The sequence below is a fragment of the Abrus precatorius genome, unplaced genomic scaffold (genome assembly GCF_003935025.1).
Source record: "Abrus precatorius isolate BTA unplaced genomic scaffold, Abrus_2018 Scaffold2, whole genome shotgun sequence".
NCBI classification, from domain to species: domain Eukaryota; kingdom Viridiplantae; phylum Streptophyta; class Magnoliopsida; order Fabales; family Fabaceae; genus Abrus; species Abrus precatorius.
The window spans coordinates 36,316,479-36,336,836 of NW_020874362.1; the positions used below are offsets into that span (position 1 = coordinate 36,316,479).

At 31.6% G+C, this 20,358-nt stretch overlaps 2 protein-coding genes across 3 annotated transcripts; one reads left to right on the forward strand and one right to left on the reverse strand.

The window, feature by feature from the left end:
- Nucleotides 1–280: 280 nt before the first annotated feature.
- Nucleotides 281–4,093, reverse strand: LOC113858630 (tRNA (guanine(10)-N2)-methyltransferase homolog). The gene is made up of 6 exons (XM_027491343.1): nucleotides 3,734–4,093; nucleotides 3,368–3,579; nucleotides 2,554–2,871; nucleotides 2,363–2,437; nucleotides 2,120–2,194; nucleotides 281–1,054 (listed from the first exon to the last, which is right to left on the reverse strand). Exons 1-6 carry the CDS (start codon nucleotides 3,948–3,950, stop codon nucleotides 500–502), a joined length of 1,452 nt encoding a protein of 483 aa, XP_027347144.1. The 5' UTR covers nucleotides 3,951–4,093; the 3' UTR covers nucleotides 281–499.
- Nucleotides 4,094–12,021: 7,928 nt separating this feature from the next.
- Nucleotides 12,022–16,129, forward strand: LOC113857895 (glycine-rich RNA-binding protein RZ1A). Of its 2 annotated transcripts, XR_003503316.1 has the most exons (5): nucleotides 12,022–12,251; nucleotides 13,677–13,793; nucleotides 14,048–14,588; nucleotides 14,669–15,165; nucleotides 15,262–16,129. XR_003503316.1 is itself a non-coding variant. In XM_027490169.1 (4 exons), exons 2-3 carry the CDS (start codon nucleotides 13,683–13,685, stop codon nucleotides 14,558–14,560), a joined length of 624 nt encoding a protein of 207 aa, XP_027345970.1. In that variant the 5' UTR covers nucleotides 12,022–12,251; nucleotides 13,677–13,682; the 3' UTR covers nucleotides 14,561–14,588; nucleotides 14,669–16,129. The 2 variants fall into 2 exon arrangements, 1 of the variants encoding a protein (XP_027345970.1); XM_027490169.1 differs by having other exon boundaries at nucleotides 14,669–16,129.
- Nucleotides 16,130–20,358: the final 4,229 nt, after the last annotated feature.

Consider the following 20,358-nt stretch of genomic DNA (forward strand, 5'->3'; position numbering starts at 1 on the left):
ATTTTAATGTGCCATATAACTAAAGTTTAACAGAAAGAAAAGATTAGGTTCCAGCAACAAGCAGCTAATCTATGGTTAAGCAGATGCAATTAATTTTTATATTATTATTATTATTTTTTAATATTTTAGAACCATCATGCAGAAGACAATTTTGCTCAGATTTATAACTTTCTTAGCCTCAAGTAGCTAACTTTGCTAGCAGAAGTTGAAGAGGGTCAACTCCAAAGATTTAAACTTTAGGGGTTGCCCAAGCACCAGTTGTGTTGGGTAGATTTAAGGAAAGTATGAATATAGCAGCCTCATTAAATTGAATAAATGGGAAGACAAAGATATGTTTATAAAATAATATCAGAAAAGATTACTAAATTGAACAAAAAAGGGTACATGGGTACATTGGCTTGCATCCATATAGTGGAAACACAAGCTTACCTCTAGGACACTGAAAAGTACAGTGCTGTCTAAGATAATGATGAGGGACAAGACCATCTGATCATAAAGTCTAAACATATTTTCCTCTGTATTTAGGCTTTGGATCCTTAATAAACTTGGAATCACCAGCCTCCGTTAACTGAGCATCAGCTGGACTGAAAACTGCAGAATGAAGATTACCATCTTCTAACCACTTTACGTGGTTCTCCTTAAATTCAACATGTCTTAACCTAGCTGCCTCGGCTATTTCCTCTGTGTAAGGACCTATCTTGATCATTGTCAATAATACCCTGCTGTAACGTGAACTAAGGATCTGCTCTGATGAAGAAATCAGTTTAAAACACGGATGCTCCGGGAAATGGTTTTCTGCAAAATCCTCTTCTCTCAATACAGGATAGAAAAACACAAGCCTGCCCCCCATTACAAGCATCCTCGCTGCAAGATCAAGCAAATCATGCACACACTCAACTAAACTGTAAGGTGCAGTTGATGGTATGTGATCTGTTCTTTTGTCATCAGGAACAACATAAGGTTCCACAGCCCCCTTTAGCAGCTTCCGACCACCAGATTTGCGTCCCCCAGCTCGCACTCCATAAGGAGGATCACATATTATAGCATCAAATACCTTATAAATAGCAAAGGTATCAACAATTTTTTAAAACAAATTTAAAAACAGAGTAAATTTGCATCCAGCAATTTATTCTTGCACTTAACATTGTAGTATTTCCTTATAAACAAAATTAGAGATGATATGCCCTGAGTTATCTTCCCAGATCTACATTTCAACTGGTGGCAGAACTTGCCAGCCAGCATACTTCTATAATTCTATTTAATAAATACACAAATTGCAGATTATCCAGATATTACCATTCACCTCACACTAATGTGCACTTCACTCAAATACTTGGGAAGAGAATCTGTCATGAAATACAAAGGCTACATACACTAGAATTACATAGTTGCATTCTGATCTCATGGGAGTATGTATTCCACCTAGTGGGATAAGGGAATGCATGAAGCTTGGTTGTTGTTAAACAGTCACTTTGAAGTTGGAACAATATTCAATAATCAAATATTAAGGCCCAATCTGGCTTATAGAGAGCCAGGTCAAACAAAAAGGATTGGCATTGGTATGATACCTTGTCCAAGAATAAGTATATTGCCTAACCATTAGTGCACCAGGTGCTATTCAAATCATTAGTAATACCAAGCTTGTTTGGGTGAACTATTAGAGAAATCCTTATCAGAGGAAGAAAAAAGTATAAATAATGAATAAAACTTCTTCCATAAATTAAAAGTAACTTATCTTTTCAAATTTTTAAAAAGTCAAATGAAAAAACTCCTCAGAACTTCTCAAAAAATAGAGAAGTATAAGTTGTTCCAAACTCATGGAGAAATTTAATTAATTTTTTATACTGATTTTTCCTCCTATGTGCACTTCTTTAGAAATTTATTCAAACAGGACCAATATGTAAAATAACAGAAGCCAGAATCGGCACCACTATTAATGAAAAGAAAGTAGGAAACCACAATACATGTTTAACATATTTGATACTTTATTTTAGTTAGATAGCAAAAACACTAGCAAAATTGCTGATAATAGAAATTTTCTCAGATTCAAAAAAAAAAAAAGGTAAATAACTAAGATTAAAAGTACAAGGGCCAGAATTTTTTTTTCTCAAATAATCACCTCTTTCAGCCCAGAACGCCAGGGAGGAAGGTTGTTGTCTGCCCTTAGGAGACCAACAGGCATTGGCAATTCATACTGTAAAAGTACAGCCAAATAAGTTTATCAGAGTGAGATACATATTATAAAGTATGCTTTATATAAGCAGATTCATACTGCCATAATATTATAAGTGGACTATGTTAACAAAGTTTCATACTAACCATAAAACAATTGTGATAGACTGATAGTGTTAAGCACATTTACCTGCTTAAAATTACTCCAAACATTACAGTTGGGACCGCGCCCGTCACGTACTACCCTAATGTCAATATCAGCACCCTGAATAATTTAGATCAGTTCTTGTTAAAAGAAATACTGGGCATGCATATTGACATGAACTTGCCAAGAAGTAATCAATTGTAAAAACAATGCAAGGAAATAATGCAAAGAAGAACCATGGTCATTGCTCCAAAATGAGCTGCTGCAACAAGAATACTTCCAGTTCCAACAAAAGGGTCATAAACTAGTTTCCCAGAAGTAGCTAGTGCTTGATTAGCCATCAGAAAAGCCATTTCGGCATCCATGGCTGTTGGCCCAAGATAAGTACGGCTTTTCAACTGATATGTGGGTATAAGCTTCCTATCAGCCCCGCCAACTTCGCGACCAAAGAAGATTCTCTTTTGTACAATTGGAGGAAGACCATTATTACCTCCATAATTATCAACTTCAATAAGCCAAAAGTTGTGATCTGGGTTTCTCAAATTTACTCGTCCCTGCAAACAAAGTGCGATCAATAAGAGATAAGGAATACATTCTTGTAAAATAAAAGGACTTTACGGCCAGCTCAAACGAAAACAATGGGGAAGACAAGATGCCTACATAAATAAAAACACATAAATCCATAAAATCTTCACAGAAGCTATAATGTAGTGGTCATCATCCCCATCCAGATTCAACAATATTCTTATGGCATGGTTGTGAACATCAATGACTCAAATTGCATTTAAAAAAAATTAATTTACCAACCCACAAATCTACAAAAAAAGAAAAAGAAAAAGAAAAAGAAAAAACACAACACACACTAAAAAGATCCTGCTGGACCACCACTCTATGCTATGAGAGCAGGAACAAAGTCTATACTTTCCCACATGCAACGAAATACCTCAAATTTGACGATATTTTTCGAACCTATTGGGGATGGTATCTCTTGGTGTTCCTAATTTAATTTTCAAAGCACAGAGCAGCACTGAGGTTAAAAGGAGAGCACACCTTGAAAGGAATATAAGAGAGGCCTTGAATGAGTTCCTTTTGCTCCTCGAGACTAATTACCTTCCCAAAGCTGTCAACAGTAATCTTGAAAGTGCTATCAGAATCCAAGTATGGCAATTTCCTCTCATCAGGGTAACTCAACACAGAGTACTTCAACTCCTCGTAGCTTACCCCTTCCCCCCATACCTCATACATACCCTTCACAAGTATACCTACAAAATTTCCACCCCAATATTCAAAATTCGAAATTTAAACAAACCCACAAAACAAAAACGAAAAATCCTTCGAGGGCAATAAGATGAACAAAAACTGTAGTAAACAGTAATCATCAAAATGAGACTGAATAAATAAAAGGTGGAAACTGACTTCGGTTGGCGATGTTACGAGCAAGTTGCTCAGAAGGAAGGTTGACGAAATGGAAAGGAGAATCGGGGTGGTGGTGAAGAGGGAGCTTCCATTGTAACTCTGAGGGAACGACACCGTTTTGGTTGTCCTGGAAAGCTTGAAAGAGTTGTGCAAGAGATTCAACTTCGGGTTTTCTGTAATCCAACAACCTGTGGTAGAAAACGCATAAATACCACATGCTTTGCTTTTTCTCTCTTCGCAAACCAAAGATACAAACAAGTTGACAGGGACTCAAGTTGAAGAACAGACACAATATCTTCCCTCAGAAAGAAGGTGCTGCTGCTAAACCCAGCCCAAAACCCTCGAGACCATCTCTCACTCTTTTTTATTTTATGTTATTATTATTTATTTTTCTAGGGGCTTTTTTTTCTTCGGCTATGTGAAATTTTCTTCGTGACGTTTTAAATTATTATATAAGACTTTTTAAAAATTAAACTTAGTTATATTTTTCATATTTTAGTTTATGAGTGTTTTTAATTATTTTTAATTTCAATTGCTGATAAACATATAGAAAAATGCAGTTAAATACAAAAAATATTTCAAATAATTTAAGTAAATATATTAATTTTATTTATAAATTTCATTAAATTTAAAATAAGATTTGAAGTTAACAATATTAACGAGGATTAAATGAAGCGAATGTGAATATACCGTAATAAAATAAAATAGAATGAAATAAAACTATTGGTTTATTTGTAAAATATTTGATGATAAAATGTATGTTTCCTTATTTTAAAAATAAATAGAATTTAAGAATTATAATTTTAGTAGAACGTGTTTTTGGTCGCTCATATGTTAGAGGCTTCTCAGAAGATGAATTGATGAGTGCAACAAAGATGTGCTTATTATTGTCATTGCTAATACATATTTCAAATGGTACCAAATTGTGAAGCAATGGGTTAGGCATTGAAAATATCATAAACAAAAGGATACAATAAGAATAAACGTAATAGAAAATAAAAATAATGAAATTGAGTTACCAATTCTTTAATCAACAGTCATAAGTAGATCCTTTCATTTTAAATTTATCTCTTTTAAAAGTAAATATATGTACTACAAAACATAATTATTAATTAAAAATAAATAAAAGCTGTTTTATGTGTGTGTAATAAATTATAAAATTGAAACGGATTTCAGCAAATGTGATGAAAGAGGTAAATTAATATGAATTTGACTTATTTAACTAACATATAGGTACTAATGAGTAGGACTCAGACAAGATGTTAAAGTATTTGTCCATTTTTATATATTTTTACGATACAGAAAAGATTGAAACCCAAATTCAGAATTATATATGCAATAATTTTCAGGGTCCATATTCAGACTTTTTTACAGTAAAATTATAAAAAAAATAAAAATATCTAAATAGACCCCATGCCGATTTTATTACTCAAATAAACCTAAAATTTTGGCCACCCAGAATTCTGTTGCCAGAAAATCGAATTCTGAGTTTTGTTTTTGGTTTTTAAATTTTATTTTATATTTTTATATAATAAAATAAATATTATTATTTAAATTATATTTATATATTTTTATTTTGTTAAAATAAATATTCATAATATGTTATTCTAATAAATATTTATAAATATTTTGTTAGTTATATATAATAAAATAAGTGTTATTATTTGAATTATGTTTATATTTTTATATTATTTAAAAATAAATAAAATAATATAATATTAATTTTAAATGTTTATTAAAATTTATTTAACATATTTAAGATAATAATTAAATTTTTAAAAATTAATTAAAATAATTAAATACAAAGTAAATTATTTTAGATAATTTTTTAAAAACTAATTAAAATATTTAAATAATAAGTATATTATTTTAGATAATAATATTAATGCTTAAATTATTTATATTTAAAAAATAATAAATATATTTTTTAAAATTAAATAAATATATTAAATATTATTATGTTTATTTATTTATTTAAATATGTAATTTTGACTTAATATTTTTAAATATTAGTATGATAAAATGATATTTTGAATAAAAAATTTATTTTAATTAAATTATTTTTTTAAAAATAACATTATTTAATGTTATAATTTTTAATACCCTAAACCCTAAAACTTTACTATTATAATTTTGAATAAATTTTATTTGAGAATAAAAAATTTATTTGGAAAAAGTAAAAAAAATATTAAATTATAAGTTAATTATTTATAGTTGAGATAAATATTTTGAAATTAACGTTTTCATATTACTAAGGTAACATTGATGAAGATAAAGTGTATTAATAAAAATGATAACAAATTTATAACAATATTAATAATTAACTATCTCCGTAATAGTGGTCAGTTCCACAACGAGGACGACGTCTGTGATGTGGTGAGTTTCGTCGTTGTGGTTGTTGCTCTGAGATTTCAGGATGAACTTGTGGAGAATTTGGATTATCATAAAGGTCTAGTTGTTGGAATGCATTTGATGAATTACCAGGTTCATTAGCAAAATTTGATTGGTAAAAAGACTGCATATAAGTTTGTGCTAAAGATGGAGCTATAAAATCAACTCCAAATAAGTTTGTAAAAAAATCTTATGATGTTGTTGCAAATGAATGTCTTGTGTTAATTATGTTTGCTTCTGGCATAATATTCAGAGGAATTGATGCAGTCTCGTGGTACGACGGTATAGAAGTCATACCGATTTCAAATGTGTTGGTAGCCGTTAGTTGTTGGTCGCTCCTCCTTTGATCTTGTAGTAGTGGTGGCACAGATAGGAAATAGATGAAATTGGCAATGTACCATTCTATGTATTCTTGTGTGTGACACAATGGGCCTTGCATTGGATGACCCGTTATTGTCAGTTCAATTCTGTTGTTCCATATCTCGATTCATTAAGCATGTCTTGTAACCCAATTTTTATCATGTCTTTCTCTCATGTCAATTTTGTGGAGGTCATTCAAATTATTCAGTGGAGAAGGGACTTCTTGGAAGAGTCGAAACTATAATTTGACTCTATCTATTTGGTGTCATTCAACAATTGCAAAATAAAGGATGACGATATATGAAGTCCATAGTTGAACATTTCTATATGCTTCCATGGGTATTGATATTTGCAAATTTTGATATGGCGCCTATAAAAACTACAAATATATTTAACTTTATTACTTAAGATGATGTGTAAAAGATAAGAAAATAAATATAAAGAGTTACTTATTTAGCTTAAATGTGATCAAACATTGATTTGTATCCCACAACATCATTGTGAGGTTTATTTCGAAAGTTTAGTACTCTATCCCCGCTCCATCTGCACACGAGAGGATATATTGGTGGATTACTATAAATTGGCGCAATATATGGCATGCAATGCCATACCCAGGACATTAACAGTGATGAGCAATCACCCATTGTTTTGCTACCAACTTCCGTGGCTCTGCATATTTTCCTGTACAACATAGTTAAACTAGCAGAACCCCAACTATATCGTCTTGTTCTTCTAAGATTAGTTAAGAAAGCTAAATACATAAGATGTACTTTGTTGCCTATTTTGTCAGGCATCAAAACACCTCCAATTAAACCTAATATATAAGCCCTACAATGAGAGTGAACTTCTTCTTCATATAGTTCTTCTAGTAATGGCAACATGTTGTCTCTTAGCCATTTTAGTTTTAGCATAGAGCCAATAAGTGACTCTCCCTTGACTGACACGATACCGAGATATGTGTCACACATTTTCATCTAGTTAAACATTGTTGGACCAATAACTGGTAAACTATCAACTCTTAGCCCGAGTTGAAGTGCAACATCCTCTAGGATTATGGTGCACTCCCCTGTTGGAAAATGGAATGTGTGAGTTTCAGGTCTCCACCTCTCGACCAAAGCTGTTATCAATGTGTGATCACCTTAAGATGCCTTAACTTTGCTACCCCAACAAAACTAAGTTGTTCATGTATAGGAACAATTAGAGGATTAGGTTCTAGCATTGAATGACAGAAAGATGAAATCATGTTTTTTAGTTTCCTGCATTTATTAATAAATTAGTAACATTATATGTAAAATATTGATTTATATATTCAGTTAATAATGGTAACATATAAAACTTACCGTTCTTCCAATGAAAACGAACCTGTGTTGGTTTTGCTTTCAGAGCAACATTTTTAGTAATGGGAGCAAAGACAAAGAGAATGAAAGAACAAAGATGGATGCAAGTTTGAATGAAAACATGTGGCCTTCGATGAACATATTTATAGATAAACTTTGGTACGAGAGAGTAGCCTTGGAATCTTGAGAAGTCACAATCTCTTGGTCTGCGTGATTGAGAAGTCACTATCTCTTAGTCTACGTAAATAGAGAGGTCACCATCACTCGTAAAACGTGGTGAAGCATTGAATGATTAAGAATCTAACTAAACTATTATAAATAGTCATATTCGTGTTCATTTTATTCATTCAACCTTCTAAACTTGTTCCTTGTTCTTGTGAACCTTCTCCTTCTAAAAATGTCTTCAATCTATGTCATTCTTCACTCTGATAGTGTCATTAACCAATGTCCTAATGAATGAGTCACGTTCATCTCACCATCAGCTAAATTAGTACATCTAAAAAGAGAAGTGACTCTACAAAGGTTCAAGAAAGTCATCCACACAAAACTTAACCGAGACTCAAATGAAAGGGTGACAACCATACATTTTCGCTACCCAATTAAACTTGGCCCGGGAGTTAGTAACTACACATGTATTAAGTTGAACAATGATGAAGACGTCGATGCACTTTTCAACATCCACGATTCAAATAAACTTTAATCAAGTATAGAATTATATGTTATATTTGTTACAAACGTAACCCAACCACCACAACTTTCACCTTCACCTTACCAAACTTACAAAATCATAAATCCATCTTTTCCAACATATGATATGAATTCTGACCTTTAATCCTACACACAACTTTTAATTGGGCCATTCATAGACCTTAATGAAATACCCTCCGAACCATTTTAACAAACCCTACCCTCTCAGCCTCTTGAAGAAACCTCCATTGAAGAACATGCTGTTGTGGATCTCCCAATCGAAGTGTTTGATCCTTTTAGCGAGGACGAAGATAAAATCTTATTTCAACAGCAGGATGATGAAGAAGACTCCCTCCCACATCCAAATACTCCACCATCACAACCATTACCATTATACAACTCACCTCCATATTTTTTAGACTTTTCCAGTCAAATACAAGAACATGACTCTGAGTTTGGTCATGTCCTTGATCGTGAAATGGTAGTGTATCCACCTGGAACACTATTTGTTAGCCAGTGCTTCCTAACAAAAGAACAAGTGCAAGACGTCATAAATAGATTTCACATTATCAATCATTGCACTTACAAGGTAAAGATGTCAAGCACAACTAGGCTTATCGTGGAATGCGTTCACAACGATTGTGCCTAGAGATGTCATGCTATATTGCGCACCAAAGAGCAACACTGGAAAATAATGAAGCTTAAAGGGTGCCATATATGTACTTCCCCACTCATTTCACAGGATCATAACAAGTTAGGATTACTAATGATTTCTCAAACCATTCGTGAAATTATTGAGACTGATCCATCCACACTCATTGCAACCATCTTAGCCCACATAAAGTCTACAATGGGTTATACAATCAGCTATAGAAAAGAATGGTTGGAAAAACAATATGCCATTGAAAATATCTTCGAAAATTGGGAGGAGTCATACTATAAGTTACCTAGACAGTTGCTTGCAATGCAATTGTATGTTCTGGGCTTCATCTGGAAATTGAGTACACAATGGGCATACAAGGGTGGCTTGCTTGACGAGGGAAATGTGTTCTTCAAGAGATTTTTTAGACCTTCAAGTCATGCATTGATAGTTTTGACTTTTGCAAACCAATTGTTCAAGTGGATAGAACATTTTTGAATGGCAAATACAAAGGGACTTTATTAGTGACAGTTGCGCAAGACGGCCGCAACAACATAATTCTCATTACCTTTACTGTAGTTGAAGGTGAAACTAATGATGTATGGTTCTTTTTTAAAAAAAAAACTTAAAGAGGTACGTAACCCCGCAAGAGAGGTTGTGCCTTATTTCGGATCGTTACGAGGCCATAAGAAGTGCATACTCCAGAAATGGAAGTAGTTGGACAGAAATGTTCTGTCCATGTCTATTGCATTAGACACATTGCATTAGACACATTACACAAAACTTCATGCAACTATTCAAAAACACTGCACTGAAGAAAGATGTCATCAATATGAGTAATTTTATTTTTTTACGTACTTTATATTATCATTAATATTTTATATAATTGTTTAGCTAGTTATATTAATTTTATTTGTAATATTGTTTCCAGCATATGGGCTGACTGAACCGAGATTCTTTTACTATTACAACATAGTAAAAGATAATAATCCTGAAGCTGCACAATGGTTGGATAACATCTCAAGGGAAAAATGGACACTGACATGAGACAACGGACGATGCTAGGGACACATGACAACAAACCTAGCGGAGTCAATCAATTCTGTCTTAAAGAAAACTATAAATCTACCAATTTGCTCCATGGTCATGGCAATATATACCCGTTGTAATAAATTCTTCATTGACAAAAGCAAGGAAGTAGATGTAATGATTAATGCTGGACATATGTACTCAGATATTATAACTAAAGCAATTTAAGATGCATAGTCAAAACCTTTGATAGAATAAGCACTAGATTTTTAGTCGAAGAAATGCAACATCCAACAGAAATTCAACCTGTAGGAAGATTTACAGTACGGTTAAATGAAATGTGGTGTAATTGTGGCAAGTTTCAAAAAGTTCACGTCCCATGCCTGCATGTACTTGCTTCATGCTTACACACACAACACAACTTTGACATCTACATATCTCTCCTATATACCTTACAACAAGTTTTTAAGGTATACGAAGTTTGGAGAACTCAAACACGAAGACTATTGGCCAACTTACACAGGCCTAACTTTGTGTCCAAATCCAGAACTAAAAAGAACTTAAAAAGGTCGACCCAAGTTCAGTAGGATAAGAATAGAGATTGACATCAGAGAACAACAAAGTCAGGCAAAAAATTGTTCTTATTGTCATACCCCTGGTAACACAAGGAAGACATGTCCAAACATCACTCAAGCTTCTAGTTCCTACTATTGATTTATGTTGTTGTTATTATTTTAAAATTTTCTTAATGTCATTTTTAATTTTATGAATGTTATTGCAACTTTTAAATTTTTAGTATTTTTAATTTATATTAAATATATAATTATATATAATATATATAATATTATTTAATTATGTTTATTAATATTAATAACATATTTTTTAAATAAATAATTATGTATAAATTTTAATAAAGATTAATATCTCAAAATAAATAAATAAACTAGTTATTATTTAATACTTTTATTTATTTTATAAATATATAATATTAAATAAATTATTATTATAATTTTTATTTTATACAAATTTAAAATTAAATAAATTATTATTGTAATTTTTATTTTTTTAAATATAATATTAAATAACCAAAAATATAATTTCAGAATATAATATTAATATAATTTAAAAAAAATTATATTAAATAATATAATAAAAAAACAAAAATATTATTTATTATCTTAAATATGTAAAATAAATTTTAATAGACATTTAAAATTAATATTATTTTTATTTATTTTTAAATAATGTTAAAAGATAAACATAATTAAAATAATAAAACTTATTTTATTATATATAGCTAACAAAATATTTATTTAAATAAAATATTATAAATATTTATTTTAATAAAATATTATAAAGATTTATTTTAATAAAATAAAAATATATAAATATAATTTAAATAATAATATTTATTTTATTATATAAAAACCTAAAATAAAATTTAAAAATGAAAAAAAAACCAACTCATAATTTGGTTCTCTGGGTGGCCAAAATTTTGAGTCTATTTGAGTCATAAAATTAGCATGGGGTCTATTTGAATATTTTTTTTATAATTTTAATGTAAAAAACTCCCATATTTATGTTCAATGAATATTTATATATTTTAAAAAAATTATCATATATTCATCAAATAACTCAATAATTACTTTTATCATACATTTTTAATTCAATAAATTAATTTAACAAATTTTAACTAAAAGCTAATTTGTAACTGTTAATTATATTATCATATATTTTAAAAATTTTATTAACTACGGAGATTTTATAATTATTTTGATAAATTGTATAGTGAAATTTATAGTATAATTTTTAAATAAATATTTAATTAAATCATTTACTTACCGAAACACACACTTATTGAATTTGAAGACAGTGTGCTTTCCTCTAAGAAAAGAAAAAGAAAAAGATTATGTACAGTCCCAAAGTGACACGTGCGATTGAGAAATTGAGAGAGGGTGACCTAGAGATAGAGAGGGTAGCTTGGAATCTGAAATACTTGTGTTTCCCTTACTTTTCTTCGCTTCGACTCCTACATTAGGTTTTCCTTCTGCGCGGAAAAACTCCTCAATCCACGGTACTGTTCCTTCAATCCTCTACCTGCTTTCTATTTTTCCATCTTTTTCTTATTCTTCTTTCATATTTTCAATTCAATTTTTCTCCACCTTCGAAACTCTGTTTCTATTTGTAAAAATTCTCTTAGCAACATCAGTTACAAGCTTCAGACGGTCATGGGTTCAGTCGATTTCAAATTGTTGGGTTGTTGGGCTCTCTTTAATTCGGGACCCTAAAACTGACAAATTTGATATGGGTTATTTGTGTGTATTGAGGGATATCTGTGTTGAATTTTATTAATTTGAGACAAGTTTAAATTTTTGTACAATGATGATTATCTGTTATATATTGCTTAATTTTTTCGCTCAGTGGCAAGAATGGTACTGGTAAGTTGGTGTGCCTGGTGTACCTTTTCTTGCCTACTGACTCGTGATTTTGATTCAAGGGTTAGTGTTTAAAATCTTATCTGAGTTTTTCAACACCCCCCCCCCCCCCCCGGCTCTCTATTTTTGTCTCCCTTCCAATATTTAGGGGATTTGAAGAAGAGGGGAAGTTGTTTATGATTTTTAGACTTTGCTGTCTAAATTGTCCCAAAATCTTATTCTACCTTGTACCCCTCCACATTTTTTACGGCAGAACAATATATTACTCACATTGTTCCTTCCCTCTCTTTCAAACCAAACATGGGGACTCGCCTCTTCTCTTTAACCATACCAAACAAGAGGATACTCCCTTCCCCTCCACTGAAGAAGTTCCTCTCATCCCCGCCTTTTGTTGACAAAAAAAGCATTTATTACATGGGAAATGCAAAAGAGTATAAAAAATATTTTCTGCATTTTACTTTCTTAAAATCATTCCTAAGGACTAATTTTAACTGTTTAAAAAATTCCCTGCCGTCCTACCAGAGACAGGGTAATTGACAAACCCTTGATCCTTACCCTTAAAATATCATATGGTCACAAAATTCTTGCTGCTTTTTCACTTAGATCTTAATTCTTAACCATTTGCTATAATGCAAGCATACACAATTTGGCTTTAACCATACATGGTAAAAAAATTATTGCTGCTTTTCACTTAGATCTTAGTTCTTAACCTTTTGCTATAATGCCAGCATACAGATTTTGGCTTTATAGGCTAAATATATTGTGATTTAGCTTCAAGGAAATGGACTCATTTACTTTTATGCTGTTGCAGTGTACATTCTAATAGCCAGGAAGTAGGATAGCAAATTTGTTTTCTTTTTCAGTTTAATGTGCAATTTTATACTTATAATCATAATATTATGCTGTCTTTTGGTTTATAAAGAATCCCATTCCGTAAATTCTTGCCTGAAGTTAGTGGCTTTATTAACATGAACTGATTCTTCTGCTAATTTGTGTAGATAGTGGGGTTGCCACTGCTAATTCAAACATTATGTGCTAATGCTTGTTGTCCTGCATATTTGCAGTTTAAAATGTCAGATGTGGAAGAGTATCGTTGCTTTATTGGTGGCCTTGCATGGTCAACGTCAGATAGAAAGTTAAAGGATACATTTGAAAAATTTGGCAAGCTTATTGAGGCAAAGGTGATCAATATGATATTATGACAATAATAATTATTACAGTTCTTGTTGATTTTATTATTGTCAGTATCGTCATATTTCTTGAGATCTACAGTTTATCTTTTGTTCTTTTTTACTTTAGGAGAAAAGTTGTAATATCTACTGATCTTCTTTATTACCAAATCATTGAAACAAAATAAAAAGAAATAAGTGTATTGTGATTAAAAAATTTCAATATTTGATCGTTAATGTTCTCTTTCATCACATTTTTGAAACAGGTGGTTGTTGACAAGTTCTCTGGCCGTTCTCGTGGTTTTGGATTTGTCACATTTGATGAAAAGAAAGCAATGGAAGATGCTATTGATGCTATGAATGGGATGGATTTAGATGGGCGAACTATTACTGTTGATAGAGCTCAGCCTCAACAAGGATCATCTAGAGATGATGGTGATCGCTACCGGGAGCGTGGTCGTGATCGTGATCGTGATCGTAACCGGGATTATGGAGGTGGTCGAGGATCTAATGGTGGTGAATGCTTTAAGTGTGGTAAACCTGGTCATTTTGCTAGGGAATGCCCCGGTGAAGGGGCAAGAGGGGGAAGTTATGGTGGTAGGGAAAGTCGATATGGTGGAAGCAGTGCAGGTGGTCACTATGGTCCAGATAGAAATGCAGATCGTTCTTCAGGTGGGCGCTACAAGGATGCTGGTAATCACGGAGATTCTGGAAATGATCGATATTATCGTGATCGTGCAGGACCGTACGAGCGACGTGGATCAGGAGGCTTTCGTTGATATAGTTTATTTAGTCTTTTTCGATGAGGTATGTAGCATGTCATGATCTGTCCTTTTTGCACTTTGTTTTCTTGGTTCTAATGAAATTGTAATTTTGAATTTTTGCAGCTTTGAAGTTGAAGGGATTGCTGTTAATGCTTCAACTTTCTTTTTATTCACACTTCACAATGTTCTGGACTTCTGGGATTATTGTTTGGATGGATCAAAGATACCAGTGTTTTGATATGCAATACTCAGCACATTTTGCAAACTCTTTATGTTCCTAAATGCTGATCTTTTGGTCTGTTGAAATCTTATGCATACTAGACTTACGGTCAAATTCGATGTTGTGCTCTATGCTATCTATAATTGCTGCTGGGTGTCTTGTGAATTGTGACTTTCATGCATGGGGAGTTGCATATGACATATTTGCTGCTGGATTACCTGATTCAGTTTATAAGAGGTATTGGAAACTTTTATGGTGTTGGATGGATGAGTTTTGGAAAGACCAAGATGGTGGTCCAAATGTGGAGTTTTGCTTCTTCTCATTGGGAGAAGGAAGTTTTAAAGTAGAATGCCCATTTGGCTATCCCGTCTCAGGATCTGAGTAAAAAGTAGTCAAGCGGGTAAATTATTGAATATTTGTCTCATACACCTATTATCTTATTTGCAAGATTTCTGTTTAAGTCTGTGCTTTATTAATGTTATTGACCTTTTGGCAGGATTCTTGGCTAAATGTGGTCATTTTGGATTCATCATTGGGTTCCTTTGTTGCTAATTGGACATGCATGGTTTTTTAAAATTAAAATTCTTTTCAGCTGCAAAAGGCCACCTACAATTGCACCCAATATGCATACCATATTGTTTTCTTCACGGGGCACTGATGGAAGGGGGTTCCATTTTCTATGATTGTGGCACATTGTTTGGAAGATCTTGATGAGTTGAGCAACTGCAATCCACTGTTTTTTTTACATTATTGCTCTATTTGGTGGAAGATTGCTCTCATCGAACTTTTTACCGCCTGCATGTGATGTTTTGTTTGCTGAGATCCAGTTTGTGTTACCATCATAAAGCTATAGTCAAACCCGTGTTTGGTCCCAACTTTCTATTCTCAACCACAAGGTTGGGCTCACTAATATCAGATTTGAGATTGTGCCTTACTTAACCACCTCACTATGATTATGAAAGGAAATTGATTGTGCTTTTCGCTAGGATTGTATAATTCATCTGTTAGGGTCTGTGTTAAAAATTTATTAATGTTTCTATATCTGTTGTCATCATGTTATATGCCACACAACATTCATTTATTTTGTTTATCTTGTCAAGTGTTATGTTTGACTGATTTTCGTTTTCTTATTGTTCGGTTGAATTCTAGGATTAATTAGTTTTGTTATATGCTTTTGATCTTTTCTGAGCTAACGCGTTGTGACGTAGGAAATAATTAGAGCACAGAATTGAACCGAATATCTATGTATGCATGCATTTGCCCTAAAGAACGGGATATAGCTACCATAGTGTTCCTTACAGCCCTTAATCCGTAATTTAGATGTGTGCCCAAAAGTTGATGCGACATTGTTTATATTCTATGTAGACGATACTTTACATGATATCAAAGCCCTTATTTCCATTTCTAAAGCACGTGAAATTTCACGTTAGGGGGTAGCTATATTACCCCGAACGTATTCATTCCATGTTGAATTGTTAATTGTTTATTGGCTGTTGGCTCTACAATAAACGTTTGAATGTCGATAAAATATAATTAGTCATTGTAATACCGGTACCATTGTATTCCTTTCATCATTTATACACAAAGTCATGCAATACGACTTTTTGTATACTTTATGAAATTAGTTTATACGTCAATTTTATAACATGTTTCATTTGTTGGGGGCTTAATGATCACGAAATTGAGAGGTCCACTCTACGACTAAAATGAAATGCAATGCGCTCGTCAAAATTTTAAAACCGTATGAATCTCCCATGAATCATCGTAGTTTACTCTTTGGGAGAATGAAAACTATAAAGTAAGAGCTGATGACATTTCGATAGGCTTTGGAAGATTTTATATAAAAGGCTAATCGTTTATCATTACGCATTTAAGTTGTCTTTGTATGGCAATAAGCCTAAAATAATGGAGATAACGTGTGGATAGCACTAATTGTGAGGATATGCTTAAATATTTTTAATAATTACTGAGTTTTTTTTTATGTAAATAACTATTACCAAATTAAAAGAATTTTTAAAAATTTAAAATTATATTATATACTTTTTTATAATAAGTTTTAAGAAAATACATATTTTTATTATTAATTATAAATATTTTATTATATTAAATAGAACTAAATTAAAAATATAATATTTTTAAAAATGAGTTATAAAAATAAATTTAAATTAAGATTTTATTTAAAATTTGACCAAAAAATTAAATATTTAATGTAGAATAAGTTACACAGCATAATGAGAAAAAATGGTTTCCTAAAAAAAGTTTTGGAGGGGAGGACAAAATTAATATTTTTTAAATATAAAAGATATAAATTAATATATTAAAAAAACTTAATGTATGAATAATGTATTTGTCATCATAAATAATATATAATTCTTTTAATTTAAAATTAAAAAATATGTTCTTTCTTTCTTCTCCTTTAAAATCCTCCTCTTAAACATATGTTAAGTAAAAAAGTTTTCAAAAACGTTTTTATTTAAGAATAAAGACCGGTATATAAATCCAACGTTTAATTAACTTACGAATGTGTATCTCTTATGAGAATTTTAGAGTGATTAGCTTTATTTTAGCATAAACTCTCAAATTTATGTTTGAGAAAATACATGAAGGTTTGATTCATCTTAATTTTAACAAATAATCACTTTATTTACTTGAGAGAACATACAAAAAAATATTATTTATCTGAGTTAGTATGTTTCCAAACATGCACATGATATTCCTAATTCTGGTTCTTAAAAAATCTCAGGTCTCTCTCAAGGACTAATAGTATGTTGCTTAAGGTCTAATTTTCCGATCTAGGGATAAGTTTTTGTTATTTTCAGAAATAGTGTCCACTAATAAATTTCTACGGACAAAGTTGGGCATTCATTCAAAAGCAAATAACACTCCTGAATTATTATTGTGGCCAACCAAATCAAAAGCATTCTCATCTTGAAAGTAGGTCTCGAGTTCAATCTTTGCTAAAAGTAGTTTGATTGAGTTCAACTGTTCAAGTATCATTGGTTAACAAGATTAATTAACCGAAGTTTATGAAGTTAGGACCGAAAATTTTATAACTAAAAAATTCATTAAAGTATTAAGAGCAATTAGAGGATTAGATTTTAAGTCCATTTGGATTCTTTTAAGTATATTGTTTAAATATGATACCCAAATTGATTTCGTAAAAATGTATTAAGAAAGAATAGTGAATAATAAATACGTAAAACTAAATTGAAATGTGAAAGTTGTATATAAACGTATTGGATGAGAATGAAATTGTATAAATAAAGATGTAAAATAGATTGGAAAATAAAATATAAAAACGTAAAATGCAAGAAAATTAACGTACGACTCCTAACAACAACAAACACTAATGACCATGATTCTCTTAGTAGTTGGTGTCTGGCTTGGTGCAGAATTTTAGTGTATAGAGAGTTTGGATGTAGTGTTTAAGTGCAAAAAATCTTTGAAAATGTGAAGCTTTATAGTATATATAGGCGATGTATCTCAACCACTTTCCTCCTTTCACAGGCACTTCTTGATAACCGCCTTCTATACATACTTCTTCTCAACCCCTGTTGCCCACTATCCATAACCGCTCATGATTATGCTTTCTTCATAATTGGTGTCGCCCACAACCGTTGCTTCGTGTCTTTGACCTTCAACTAGTGGTAACCGTTGGTAACTGCTTTAAACTTTATAGTTCTTTAGATATGTTTCCTCAACTTTTAGGCTCCATCTTGTCTTTAGAACTTAGACTAATTCCTTTGTCACTTTCTGTTTAGACAAGTTTTAAGGAAATCTATCGAAGAGTCTCGTGGACTTAGAATAATTTCTCCCTCAGTTTCTACTTTTCAACCAATTCTGTGAAAAATTTTGGAGCTCATTCAGTCTTGTGGACTTACAATAATTTTCTTATCGATTCCTATTTTTCAAGCAATTCTACGAGAAATCTAGGTCTTGACAAAACCTCAAAAACTCCTCGAAAGGTCACCATCTTTTCGATAAAGAATGAGTTTTCTTATTGTCCTTCAAAAATAACTTAAAATATAGCCTTTTTTTTAATGAAGGATGAGGCTTTCTTCATGATCCTCTAATTTTCCTTGAAGTGTAATCTTTTTGACACAAAATGAGGCTTCTTTGGACCTCTAAAACTCCTTGAAGAGTAATTCTCTCGACATGAATTTAGGACTTAGAATATTTTCTTTGTCATTTCTCCTTTTTCGACTAGCTTTAGCTTCCTTCATTCTAGGAACTTAAAAATCCTTAAAAACTCCTCAAAAAGTCATCTTCTTTTCGATATTTCATGACCCTTCAAAACTATTCAAAATTTGGCCTTTTTTTCAATGAAAGATTTAAATTTAGATTTTTTACTAGTGCTCGTGTCCCCATCTCGTTAGAATGTAGGAATCTAGGATTCTTTTGATTTTAGTGGAAAGATGTGTCTATGCCACTGGTCTTCAAGGTGTATTTATCTTTGAAAAGATATAGTCTATTTTTTACTACAAAAGTCTGATAAGACCTTTTGTAACTTAGAAATTTTTTTTTCTCCCAAATAAGTATGCATACCACACGAAAGCCATAGGGCACAAACCACTTTGACAATAAAGCAAGCACAAAAACAAGCATTCTCTTCATGCAATTCCCTATGATTTAGGATTTTCCACTCACATCTTTTGGTGTAGATATGCGTTATTGCATTCTTGGTTTTCTTTTGGTAGCTAGGTCATTACTCTTGGTCCGATAGTACTTCTATCTTTTCTGCTTTCAGGCTTTTAATTTGTGGTTTTAATGCCCATTTGGTTGCTTTATAAATTTGATTGCATCAAACTTTATCTGCTTCTCTTATCTCATTCTCTTTTTTTTAACATCTTTTTTTCAATTTCGTTATGGATGGCCTGGCTTTTACACTAAAGCAATATTCAATCCTTTTTCATTAGCCACCCATTGAATAAGAAAAATAAAAAACATGACAAAATTTCGTGGCGCATCAAGTGTAATTTAAGAGTTACCAGTCGAAAATGTGAATTGAAAATGTAATGGTGTATTTTGTAAATGGTAAGACAAAAGATTGAAAGCATTATCTGATTATCATAGTCAAACTCTTTAATAATGCAGCAAAACATGATTTGGTTATAAGAGTGAAATATTTTACACTGTTGATCGAAAGTAATTCCATACAGTTAAAGCATTATCAACTTTCATTTCTTCACCTTTTCCACCGATTTTTATCTTTGCGAAAAACATCATAAGTTAATCTTTGCGACTATCTATTTTAAATGATCCAGTGTAAAAAAAATGGAAAAGAGTCCATGCTCTTATTAGTATTTGATTAGCCCATATTCAAAGATCATTTAATTGGGGGAAGATCCTAAGAGCAACCAAGTGCAGCGTTGCTTACTATGATGTACATAGAGAACAGGATAGTTAGACTTAGAACTCCATTATAATGTTTTACTGATAATATGTATGTCGGGTGTTATATTTCACACATCTCTATAGCATCAAAACGGATCCTTAAGCCGAAACCTTAGTTAAATTAAGGACTATCAAATTGATTTGTTCAGGGAATACTTTACACGTGATTAAAAGGCTATGCCAACCAATTCAATTTTCT